The 13,484-nt window shown below is 39.0% G+C and overlaps 1 protein-coding gene across 2 annotated transcripts in view; it reads right to left on the reverse strand.

Moving 5' to 3' along the window:
* Positions 1–13,458, reverse strand: part of SASS6 (SAS-6 centriolar assembly protein) — a 55,128-nt gene extending 41,670 nt beyond the window's left edge. The window contains exons 1-4 of one of the 2 annotated variants that reach the window (XM_043575659.1): positions 13,297–13,458; positions 3,128–3,188; positions 1,478–1,557; positions 866–970 (exon numbers count right to left, since the gene is read on the reverse strand). In XM_043575659.1, the coding sequence (XP_043431594.1) occupies positions 866–970; positions 1,478–1,557; positions 3,128–3,188; positions 13,297–13,361 (311 nt within the window). In that variant the 5' untranslated portion in view covers positions 13,362–13,458. The remainder of the gene's footprint in view (positions 1–865; positions 971–1,477; positions 1,558–3,127; positions 3,189–13,296) is intronic. The other variant, XM_043575661.1, reaches the window with a different exon arrangement.
* Between the last annotated feature and the right edge of the window lie 26 nt (positions 13,459–13,484).

Here is a 13,484-nt window from a genome sequence, read left to right on the forward strand (position 1 = left end):
CAATACTTATGAGACAGTGAAACTTTCCCATTGAATCATAAGCTCCAGCGCATCAGAAATGATTAGAAGTGTCAGGAAAGGGGGCATATAGAAATCACAGGGGCCAACATGAAAGGACTCCCAATGGTTAAAGTGGATAAACTGATGTAAATAGTAAAATGGAAAAATTGGGCAAGAAATAGAAAAAGAATTCACTGAAACAGTGAATATGCAAATGTCCAGGAGTTCATTATGAAAGATGAAAATATAAGGAATTTAGTATTTATCCTTTTCTATAAGAATTTTCAGAGTAATCAAATAGCCCAAACAGATGAAGAAAAATTCTTTATAAAAAAATTATACCTAATAAGTATAAAAAGAATGGCAGAATTAGAAATGCATAACTTTGTAGTTCCTAATAAAATAATTGATTCAAACAATCATCAACTGATGACACCAATAGATAAAAGGTTGGTGAATTTTACAATGAAAGGATCAGGCTTTAGCATCACATGAATATACACATTTTCATACGTGTATGTGAATATATGAATATATATGCATGTATCCATATGTATATAAGAATATACACAAACCAAAATCTTATTCTCCTTTTCCAAGTTCATTATAAAAACACATACTTGATGATGTTAAATATTTTAGATAATTTTAATGGCTCTGTCAAGACATGAAAATTAAGGGGTAAATATTTCTGATTTTAACCATGATTCCTTAAAAGTTGATATTTAATAGAGCCCTAAACCCAGTTTTAAAAATAGACAGAGATACTTTTAACACATAGAAAATATTCTGCCATCAATTTGGCTTACAAAGAAGAGTTTGTCTTGAGAGAATTTTAATGATATAGAGCTCTCATGAGACTTACCTTGGAATTTCTTTGGCATGTTCTTGAGTACATTGCTGAAGAAGATCTATAAATTTTTGTGGGAAAGCTAAGAAGTCTACCAGAAGGCCTTGTTGGAATTTTAAACTATACAGAAGAAAAGAGAATTTTAAAAATTTAATTACTATTTTTAATTGTAATTAAAACCCTGAAATAGTCTTTTTTTTATTTACTGAACATGCATTATAATCAAAAACTGAGCTAGGGAACTTTGATTTTTATAGAATTCATTCAATGGGAAGGAAAAGGTCAATATACTTAGCTAAAGCTCCAAAACTCTGGGCTGTTTTAAGCAGAACTCTGATAACATATGAAATATTTACTTTCAAAAACATCCTGGGGCGCCCGGGTGGCTCAGTCGGTTGAGCGTCTGACTTTGGCTCAGGTCATGATCTCACAGTTCATGGATTTGAGCCCTGTGTCCTTCTCTGTGCTGACTGACAGCGCAAAGCCTGGAGCCTGCTTTGGATTCTGTCTCCCTCTCTCTCTGCCCCTCCCCCACTCGCACAAGCGAGCCCCCGCTCTCTCTCTCAAAAGTAAATAAAAGGTTAAAACAAACAAAAAAAAAAAAAACAGAAAAACAAATTTAATTACCTCTGAAAATCTTCCTCAGATATAACAAGGTTATACAGAAAAAATGGATCGGTATCATCAGTCAGACGGATAACTAAATCCTAAAAGAAAGATTGTTATTTTTTAATGTTTTCAATAGATCTGGCTTTTAGCCTAATTCCTTCCTTCTTAGAAGTAAAATTATCCAGTAACAACAATGTGTCACCATTATACTTCAGATGACTTTGTTTTTTGGTGCTGCTGGGTTTTTCATCAGTCTTTAAAAGACTTAAGATTCTTAAACAGGGGTAGATATTCTGCTCCATGGGATCCTTGTGGGGGTCTATAAAAACTAATTAAATGCCAGAATTGAAGTTAAGGACTATCATCCTCTTAGGAAAATTGAGACCCAGTCCTTGCTGTACTATACCATGACAAAAACACTCAACCACTGACCATATCATATTCAATTATATTTTCAGTTTTTCCCAAGTTAATTGATACTTCCAAAGTGGCAACACATCAGCTGAAACAACAAGCCAACGATCTATCCTAGAAAAGGAGCATTCGTCTCTCAGGCAGAGGGCAGGGGTATCAAGTAACAAGTTGCCAAGGCTTCATTCTGAGGGCCTATTCCTACTCCAGGTGGCGGTGGACGTGGAAGCCCATCTGTTTTCAGTTTCAAATGAAGTGAATGTCTTTCATAAAGACCACTTTCTATGTACATTTACAGTGTGGTGGAGCACCACAGTAGCAAAAACGGATACAGAAGTACACAGAAATTACATACTTCAGTGAATAATGTAGTAAGGAAAACAGGCATGGCAACAAGATGATGGAGGCCTAATAAAGAAGTGAGGTTAAGAATAAGCCCTCACTTCGAAATAGAATCTACTCGTGTCTACTGAGGAACTGTTAGGGTAGAGTTCTAGAAAAATCTAAACCACTTATGAGCAGTTAGGAAATGAAGAGGTACAGCAGGTCTAAGGAATTAACATGTAAGAAATATATCATCTCTACCCCAGAAAATTCGCAATCTAGGTATTTGCTCTGCCTCAGAAGGTCCTGTTCTTAAAGCAGCTTCTACTTAGGTACTTCCTGAAATCCACCCAAAATGCTATTAAAAACTGAAACTACTACTACTAATAATACTACAAGGTCCTTGAATCCTCATGTGTAAGGAAAGCTCTGACACAAAGAAAACAGATGCTGTATTTCTTAGTCATCTATTCTGTATCCACATCACTGTTAATGACTCAGACTTTTGAAGATCACATAGGACTGATGTTCTAAATGCCTCCCTTCAAAAGGCAAAGATTCAAAAAACTATATCCCTGCAGTGCTTCAATTCATTCTATTCTCGCATTTACACCATGAAATGCCAATTCTACAGGGTAGCAAAATATATATTCTAGCAACTTATAAGTGCATTGGTAAAACTTAACCCCCAATTCTCCCAATCCCCAATTCTTCCTGTATGCTTCAGAAACATATGGTATAATAATCTCTCAATCACTGTCTTTGTAGATTCTATCACCCCAGATTTGCAAGTTACAAACGGGCCCAAAACTAAAAGGCAAGGTGAGTGTAACAAAAGACCTCATATTCTTAAAGAACAAAAATAATTATAATGTACAGAAATTATATTTTTAAAAAAAGAAAAAATGTGTTTCAAAAGAAATTAATACCAACCTTTCTGTGAACTGGATTAGAAACTGATTGTAGTTCAATGCTCACTCTAACACTTACTCTCCTGTATGAAAAGATATACCCAACTGTCAGAAACATTTGCATGGAATGAGTTACCCCTGTCATTTGTATTAGCTAAAGTTTTCTGTATTAAGTTGCAAGATCTTTCACAGGTGCTCCCTAAGTTAAAAACAGTTATTTGGAAAGCACACTGGATTTAAAGTTTTAAGTTCTTGTTCTTCCACTAATAAGTAATCAGGTTTTTAACCAGGAACTATCTATATTTTTCTCTCCTGTAAAATGGAGTTGTTGTGAGAATTAAATGAAATAAATGATGTGAAATTCCCATTACTAGACTGAGATATAACCTCACTGCCCTGATTCTAAAATAGCATCTACTGAAAGCCAGACAAACTATCAATTTATTAACAACTTCACATTAAAAAAAATCACCAATTGATCAAATTGATTTATGGGAGATTCCATTTGAAAAACTAAAAATGTGAAGCAGCATTAGAATACATGGCATGTTTATAATCAAGGAAATAGAATAATATATTCCTTCTCTTATGCATATACAAAATCCACCAACTACATCTGCTCAATATTCAATATATCCACAGAAGTACTGTCAACAATTTTATTGTCGACCTTAACCCAGAGGCAGAGTAACTCTAAACTTTATTTTAAAACGTTAAAAAAAATTTTTTTTTAATGGTTACTTTTGAGAGAGAAAGAGAGACAGAACGTGAGCAGGGGAGAGAGAGAGGGAGAGGGAAACACAGAATCTGAAGCAGGCTCCAGGCTCTGAGCTGTCAGCACAGAGCCTGATGTGGGACTCGAACTCACAAACAGTGAGATCATGACCTGAGAGGAGGTCAGATCCATAACTGACTGAGCCACCCAAGTGTCCCTAAACTTTTTCTAAAGAGACCATAACTTTCCACAGTATCTACTCCATCTTAGAGAATTCAATATCAGACAGAGACATATAAATAAAGGTGCTCATAACCATTAATCAAACTGAGCCAAAATGCTTAATTGAGGAAATAAAGGGAAAATTGGTGAAAAAACATCTCTGCACAAGTGTTCTTTATCCTGCTAGAATTAAATAACAATGGCTTTTACCTGATGTGCAGGAAACAAAAGTAAAAGTAAAAATAGAATTTATTCCATTTTAAGCTACTCTTCTAAAAATGTGTTTTAGGGGCACCTGGGTGGCTCAGTCAGTTAAGTGCTCAACTTCGGCTCAGGTCGTGATCTTGAGGTTTATGAGTTCAAGCCCCACATCAGGCTCTGTGCTGATGGCTCAGAGCCTGGAGCCTGCTTCAGATTCTGTGTCTCCCTCTCTCTCTGCCCCTACCTCACTCATGCTCTCTCAAAAATAAATAAAAACATTAAAAAAATTTTTTTAAAGATGTGTTTTAAATTTTTCCCACATTCTGCTACTTATCTACTACAGAAGTAAAAAGTATAGATAGACCTAGCAACTGAGTGTTGATGGAAAAACTTGGTAATAGTTGACCAAGGCTAAATTCAATTGTTCAGATTTTTTTTATGCTCTAACTTACAATTTTTATATTGCCTTAAAAAATGTCATTTTAGTTAAGTTTCCTATTGAACATGATTGGTTGCCTAATCTTAGTATGGTGAGGTTACCATATAGTAAGTTTACCATAACTTCTGTTATCTGAATAGGAATGAGCAGCAATGGCACAGATAGGAAGAACTAACAGTGAAACCTTAAACTGCGAGTAACTTGTTCTGCATGTGTTCTGTATGACAGCAAGCATTTCTAATAAATTTTAACTTCATAAACAAATGATATCTTGCAATACAAGTAGTATGTGACACTGAATGTCCCATGATCACAAGTGAGCCAATGGTTCTTCTCTTTCTTTGTGGGATTGCTAGTGATCCTTTCCCATGCTCAGATGCTATCTCAGGGCACAGTGTTTGGCAGAAATCAATGATTTTTCAGAATGTTGAAAGGTGCCCACAACTGGCACTAGTGTATTTTTTGTCACTTCAAAGCACCTATGGACAGTCCCCTGCTTTTCCACATAAGAGTAAGCTTAGAAATGCTTTGCTTCATTCTAGGTCAGGCTTCCTGCAGAAAGAGACCCTTTCCTCTTCTGCTTTATTGCCAGTTACATCAAATACAGTATATGACAAAAGTTTATTAATACTGTACTATAGTCAACATCCATGCAAGCGTACACAATGGCTCCCATGCAGAAAAAGACTGAAAAGAAAGGCAGTAAGAAGAAGATGATTATGGTGGAAGAAGGAAATTGTATGTGAGTGACCCAAATCTCAAGATTTTGTAAGTCTACATCAGCATCTCGTCTGCAAAGGAAGAGAAAAAGGCAGAGAAAACCTTCATTTCAAATGAGATTAGGGAGATGTGTAAAATGTGGAAAACAGTACAAAATTTTGTAGAAAAGCACCACCTGAATAAGGCTGTAGCAGTGCGAGTAATGAATCTGTTTAGCGGCAATGCAATGTCACATTTCCCCGAAATCCTCAAAAGGAGGCAAAAGCAAGTGTCATTGGGTAGGTTCCTTGTTAAAGTTGCACGAAAAGAAAAAGTTTCCATTGAACCAACAGATACCAGTGATTCCGTTAATAATAGTCAAAGCTGTCCTACACAATAATCCTCCTCTCTTGTTTCCCTCACACCAGCCATGAAGTGCAGGTTCAAAGGTAAGTGCAGGTTAATTTATTTTTCTTTAAGTTTTGTATTTTATTATTTTGTATTATATTACAGTATTGTAATCATTTTTTAAAGTTTATTTATTTCGGGGGGGGGGGGCAGAGAGAGAGGGAGAGAGAGAGAGAATCCCAAGCAGGCTCTCCGCACTGCCAATGCAGAGCCTGACTCAGGGCTCAAACTTACCAACCTACAAGACCATGACCTGAGCTGAAGTCGAGTCAGATGCTTACCAACTGAGCCACTCAGGCGCCCCTCATAATCATCTTTATATGAATATTTTTTGGGTTTTGGACCGAATCATCTGAATTTCCATTATTTCCTGTGGGGAAATTTGCTTTGATATGCAAGTGCTTTGGATTATAAGCATGTTTCCAGAACGAATTATGCTCACAAACCAAGGTACTACTGTATTTTTAAAACAAGAGAACATTTTGTTTCTATTTTTCTAATATCTAGTGTATTATATGTGAAACAGATTAGATTTCTACTCCAATTCTGCAAATTAAGTTCTTAGGAAAAAAAAAAAAAAACCTTTCAATTTCCTAATTTGTAAGGGAAGTGAACAGAGTTAGGTTTGTGAGGGCCTTTTCAGATCTACAATGTCATTATGTTTGGTTTTTGCCTTCTGAAGTTTTTTTCTAAAACATGCTGCCATAGAGGGTATGATACTGCAGTAGATAACTTTTTATGGTGATGTACACTTTCTAAATTCCTATTGGGGCAACTGGGTGGCTCAGTTGGTTGAGCATCCAGCTCTTGATTTTGGTTCAGGTCATGATCCCAGGGTCATAGGATCGAGCCCCACATCAGGGGTCTGTGCTGAGCAGGGAGCCTGCTGAAGATTTTTTCTCTCTCCTTCTGGGGCGCCTGGATGGCTCAGTCAGTTAAGCATCTGACGTCAGCTCAGGTCATGATCTCACAGTCTGTGAGTTCAAGCCCCGCATGGGGCTCTGTGCTGACAGCTCAGAGCCTGGAGCCTGCTTTGGATTCTGTGTCTCCCTCTCTCTCTCTCTGCCCCTCCCCTGCTCATGCTCTGTCTCTTTCTCAAAAATAAATAAAAACATTTAAAAAAATGTTTTTTTAAAAAAAGATCTTTTCTCTCTCCTTCTGCCCCTCTCCCTTGCTTGCGCTCTCTTAAAAAAGGTGGCGGGGGGGGGGGGGGCACCTGGGTGGCTCAGGCAGTTAGTTAAGTGTCCTACTCTTGGTTTCAGCTCAGGTCATGGTCTTGCAGTTCATGAGTTCAAGCCCTGCAGTGGGCTCTGGGCTGACAATGTGAAGCCTGCTTGGGATTCTTTCTTCCTCTCTCTGTCCCTCCCCCACTGGTGCCATCTCTGTCTTTCTCAAAATAAACAAGCTTTAAAAAAAAAAAAAAGAAAGAAAAGCTTAAAAAAAAGGTCCTATCATACTTGATAAATTTGTTAAAAAAAAAAAGTCAACTAATAAAGTATTCTTTAGATAATACTGGAAGAATCACATTAATATAATTTTATAAGCTTATTAATGATACTGTTGCATATATTACAAATGTCTATATTGCATTAGCTTTGGGGGGAAAAGGGAGGAGGAAAGGCCCACAGAATAAAGTTCTTCCCCCAACCCCAAAATATGTTGTAGAAAAGTCTGAGCTTTCAGAAAATATAGTACTTGAAATCACAAATCATATTTTCTCCATTATAATGGTTGTTATGGGAACAATATAAAACATATCAATAAAAACTCATAAAAAATGCTATTTCCCAAAATAAATGTCATACTCTGAACAATACATAAATTCACATAACATCCTCCCTATAAGTTAGATTTCATATTAGAATTGGATTCTAGCCCACCTCTGCCACCTAGGAGCAGTGACCTTAAACTCTCAATTCAGACATATAAAAGCTGCTCTAAGCCAGGTAGTATGATGGATGCTAGGAATACAAACAGAAATACACACGGTCCATGTCCTCAAATTGAGATCAGATTAAATGACTCTACTCAGATTTGCTTGATTTAAGTGCTTCAAGAGAAGGAAGGGAAGGGTTACTAACACTTACTGACTACCCGTGCTTTACATGTATCTTACATAACAATAATCTTATTAAGTAAATATTATGTGTGTCTTAGAAAGGAAGAACTGAGGTGCATAAGTTACAAACATGGCTAAGGTCACCTTGCAGAGGTGACCAAATTAGAATTCAGACATTACACCTGCACTATGCTATCTGATAAATGAATAAAGGCAATTAATCTCAACCTAGGCAACTGAAAAATTCCTTATAGTGAAGGGATTTAAGACAGACTTTGAAGGCTATGAAAGAAAAAGCAGCTGGGGCAGGGAGAATAGCATGAATAAAGGTATGGTATTGAGATTATCAGGCACAATCAAGGGATAACAAATAGTCTTGTATGACTAGTATACAGGCAGAAGAAGTTACAAAACAAAAATGAAAAAGCAGGTGTCAAACCATGGGCTTCAAAATTTTGCATTACTTTCCTCAGAGTTCTCTGAGCATTATCACTATCTTTCACTGAAGTTTCTCCTTCTCTATGACTTCAGAACATTGATGTCACTTCATGTATTAATCACACTTTAATAATAACTAATGTTTGGGCAATCCCTATCAATATAGCACCAGCATTCTTTTTTTAAAATTTTGTTGGGGCGCCTGGGTGGCACAGTCGGTTAAGCGTCCGACTTCAGCCAGGTCACGATCTCGCGGTCCGTGAGTTCGAGCCCTGCGTCGGGCTCTGGGCTGATGGCTCAGAGCCTGGAGCCTGTTTCCGATTCTGTGTCTCCCTCTCTCTCTGCCCCTCCCCTGTTCATGCTCTGTCTCTCTCTGTCCCAAGAATAAATAAACGTTGAAAAAAAAATTTTTTTTTAAATAAATAAATAAAAACAAAATTTTGTTAATGTTTTTATTTATTTTTGAGAGGGAGAGAGAGAGACAGACACAGAGCATGAGTGGGAAAGGGGCAGGCAGAGAGAGAGGGAGACACAGAATTTGAAGCAGGTTCCAGGCTCCAAGCTGTCAGCACAGAGCCTGACGTGGGTCTCAACCTAGTGAACCATGAGATCGTGACCTGAGCGGAAGTCAGACGTTTAACTAACTGAGCTACCCATGCCCCCCCAACACCAGCATTCTTCACAGGGCTAGAGCAAGCAATCCTAAAATTTGTATGGAACCAGGAAAGAGCCGGAATAGCCAAAGCAATCCTGAAAAAGAAAACCAAAGCTGGAGGCATCACAATTCGGGACTTCAAGCTGTATTACAAAGCTGTAATCATCAAGACAGTATGGTACTGGCACAAAACCAGACACACAGATCAATGGAACAGAATAGAGAATCCAGAAATGGACCCACAAATGTATGGCCAACTAATCTTTGACAAAGCAGGAAAGAATATCCAATGGAAAAAAGACGGTCTCTTCAGCCAATGGTGTTGGGAAAACTGGACAACATGTTTGAAAAATGAAAATGAAAATGAAAAATGAAAATGCATGAAAAATGCATGAAAAATGAACCCGGACCACTTTCTTACACCATATACAAAAATAAACTCAAAACGAATGAAAGACCTAAACATAAGACAGAAAGCCATCAAAATCCTAAAGAAAACAAGCAACAACCTCTTTGACCTTGGCCACAGCAACTTCTTACTTGACATGTCTCTGGAAGCAAGGGAAACAAAAAGCAACAATGAACTACCAGGGCCTCATCAAGATAAAAATCTTCTGCAGAGGGAAGGAAACAATCAGCAAAACTAAAAGGCAACCAATGACAGAATGGGAGAAGATATTTGCAATGACATAATCAGATAGAGTTAGTATACAAAATCTATAAAGAACTTACCAAACTCAGCACCCAAAAAACAAACAATCCAGTGAAGAATGGGCAGAAGACATGAATAGACATTTTTCCCAAGAAGACATCCAGATGGCTAACAGACACACGAAAAGATGCTCAACATCATTCATTATCAGAGAAATACAAATCAAAACCACAATGTGATACCACCTCGCACCTGTCAGAGTAGCTAACATTAACAACTCATGCGATAACGGATGTTGGCTAGGATATGGAAAAAGAGGAACCCTTTTGCACTGCTGGTGGGAATGCAAACTGGTGCAGCCACTCTGGAAAACAGTATGGAGGTTCCTCAAAAAAATTAAAAATAGAACTACCCTATGCCCCAACAACTGCACTACTAGGCATTTATCCAAAGGATACAGGTGTGCTGTTTCGAAGGGACCCCATGTTTATAGCAGTACTATCAACCATCGCCAAAGTATGGAAAGAGCCCAAATGTCTATCAACTGATGAATGGATAAAGAAGATGTGGTGTATACATACACACATACACACACACACAATGGAATATTACTCGATCAAAAAGAATGAAATCTTGCCATTTGAAGCAATGTGGATGGAAACTAGAGTGTATTATGCTAAGCAAAATCAGTCAGAGAAAAAGTATCATATGACTTCACTCATATGTGGAATTTAAGATACAAAACAGATGAACATAAGGGAAGCAAAAATAATATAAAAACAGAAGGACAAACCATAAGAGACTCTTACATACAGAAAACAAACTGAGGGTTGCTGGAGGTGTTTGGGGTGGGGGGGATGGGCTAACTAGGCAAGGGACATTAAGGAGGACACTTGTTGGGATTAACACTGGGTGTTATATATAAGTGATAGATCACTAAATTCTACTCCTGAAATGATTATACTATATGTTAACTTAGATGTAAATTCAAAAAAATAAATTACAGATAAATAAAAATGATATTCCTAAGAAAAACAAGAACTACTGTTTGGGGTGCCTGGCTGGCTCAGTCGGTTAAGTGTCCAAGTCTTGATTTCAGCTCAGGTCATGATCCCATGGCTTGTGGAATGGAGCCCTGTGTCGGGCTGTGTTGACAGTGAGAATCTGCTTGGGATTCTCTCTCTGCTCCTCCCCCACTCACTTGCGCTCTCTCTCAATATAACTAAACAAACATTTAAAAATAATAATAATAACTAACATTTGCTGAATGTTTATTATGTTCCAAGCACTGTTCTAAGCCCTTTGTATTAACTCATTTCATGCTCATAATAATCCCATGAGGCAGGTACTTTCATCATCAACAATTTTCTCATCATCAACTTAAAGGTGAAACAGAGGGGGCACCTGTGTGGTTCAGTCGGTTGAGTGTCCAACTTCAGCTCAGGTCATGATCTCACAGTTTGTGGGTTTGAGCCCCACATTGGGCTTTGTGCTGACAGTGGGAAGCGTGTTTTGGATCCTCTGTCCCCTTCTCTGTCTGCCCCTCCCCTGCTCTTTCTCTCAAAAATAAATAAAAAACAAAAAAGATGAGACACAGAGAAGACGACTGTACAAAATCAAACAGTCAACGAGTGGCAGAAGTGGAATTTAAACCCAGAAAAGGTGGCTCCAGAGCCTGAACTCTTACCCTGTGCTATGCTGCTTCTCCAAAGATCTTTTTGTTTCCCCTATTAAAGTGTAAGTTCCCTGAGGGCTGACATGAAAACTGTTTTTGTTGCTAGTGTTGGGAGACAGGAGAGTGAAGACGAAGAAAGCTTGACAGTCTCAGCATGTAGGACAATTCCTAGTACACAGTATTCATAAATATTTGTTGAGCTGAACTGACCCTGAATATTTAACTAAAATCTGGGTTGTTTTCCCTATAGGTCAGGGATCAGCACATTTTCTGTAAAGGGCCAGACAGTAAATACTTTAGGCTTTGTGGGTCATAAGGTCTCTGTCACAATTATTTATATCTGCCCTGATGGCACAAAAGCAGCCATACAGGGGCGCCTGGGTGGCTCAGTCGGTTAGGCAGCCAACTTTGGCTCAGGTCATGATCTCGCGGTCTGTGAGTTCGAGCCCCGCGTCGGGCTCTGTGCTGACAGCTCAGAGCCTGGAGCCTGCTTCGGATTCTGTGTCTCCCTCTCTCTGACCCTCCCCCGTTCATGCTCTGTCTCTCTCTGTCTCAAAAATAAATAAACATCAAAAAAAATTTTTTTTAAAATAAACGTTAAAAAAAATTTTTTTTTAAGAAAAAAAAGCAGCCATACAATTTTTTTTTAATTTTTTAATGTTTATTCAAAAGAGAGAGAGAGCAAGCATGAGGGGAGAAGGGGCAGATAGACAGGGAGACATGTGAAGAATCTGAAGCAGGCTCCAGGCTCTGAGTTGTCAGCACAGAGCCCGACACGTGGCTCTAATCCATGAACTGTGAGATCATGACCTGAGCCCAAGTCAGACATTCAACCAACTACACCACCTAGGCGCCCGCAGACAATTCCTAAATGAGAATGACTGTGTTCCAATAAAACTTTATTTACAAAAACAGGTAAGAAGGCCACCTGGCCCATGGGCTCTAGTCTGCTAACCCCTGCTACAGGTGATAAGAATATATCAAAGGTTTCTAAACAAGAGAAAAGGTTGACAGTGTATTTTGTTTTTTTTAATATTTCTGAGAGACAGAGGCCACCCAGATCCCCCACAATGTCTTCGTTTTTAAAACCTCCCATTTCCACACTCTTTAGTTTTCACATACACTTTCATTTCCTCAGCATAGGCACCTTATGTCAGTTTCACAAATGAGGAAACAAGGTTCAGAGAAGAGTCAACTAATGGGTTGTGGAACAGAGACAAAACTGAAATGTCTTGACTTCTAATCAAATCTGGTAAGTCCTAACAGCACCACTTCCTTTGTCAAAGTTTTAATTTTGCATTTATCTGCGAGACTGGCTTTTATTTCCTCCCCGACTGGACTTCAAGCTCCAGGAAAACAAGGAATGTTCTTCCTGGCCACTACGGCCCCACTACGCAGCAAGGTGTTTTGCCAATAAGCAGTATTCGTTGAATGAATAAATGAAATTTATAATTTTCCCCTCCTGTTTTCAGGCGACTAAATGTAACTTATTTTTAGTAACTAATGTGAAGAAAAGACAATACACCATAAAAACCTTTTTAAGCTGCAGCTTAAATTTACTTCCCATATGATTCAAAGGAGAGCGGAAAAAAAGGGCTGGGAGCGAAGCCCTGAGTTCTAGAGCCGGCCGTGCCGTGAACTTGTTATGAGCCCTTGGGTAAATTATGTGTAAATTACTTCACTTCTCCGGACAAAATTAACTTTCTGTCTCAAAAAGAGAGAGTAGGGCTATAATTTTCCACGATTCGGTTTAGAACTAAGATTTTTTTTTTTTTTTTAATTAACTCGATGCGGGTCAGGTTCCTATTTCCTCTATACCTCCCTTCTGCGCCGTCAGCAACGGCCAACTTGGTGAGAGAAGTAACACTGGGTTCCAGCTGCGGTTCTCTCCGCGTCCTGAGACGCCCGCCGCTCACCCAATTGCAACTGGGTGCTCCCTGGCCAGAGCCGCCATCTCCCCCCCCCCCCCCCCCACTTTGGCCCGACCCCAACCGCCACCCGCGGGCACGGGGTAACGCGGAACCTCACCTCTCCTCGCAGTCTTTGCATTTCACCTGCAGCGGGACTAGTTCCTGGAACAGAACCTGGCTCATGTTGGACCGCTGCCCGTGCCAGTGAGCGGAAAAGTCCAGCAGGCCCGGCCCGCGGAACTACCCGAAAGGCGTCCGGGTCCTGCTAAAATTTGAGTTTGGCGCTCGGCTTCCGCTGAGGAGGCG

The sequence above is a fragment of the Prionailurus bengalensis genome, chromosome C1 (genome assembly GCF_016509475.1).
Source record: "Prionailurus bengalensis isolate Pbe53 chromosome C1, Fcat_Pben_1.1_paternal_pri, whole genome shotgun sequence".
Lineage (NCBI taxonomy): Eukaryota > Metazoa > Chordata > Mammalia > Carnivora > Felidae > Prionailurus > Prionailurus bengalensis.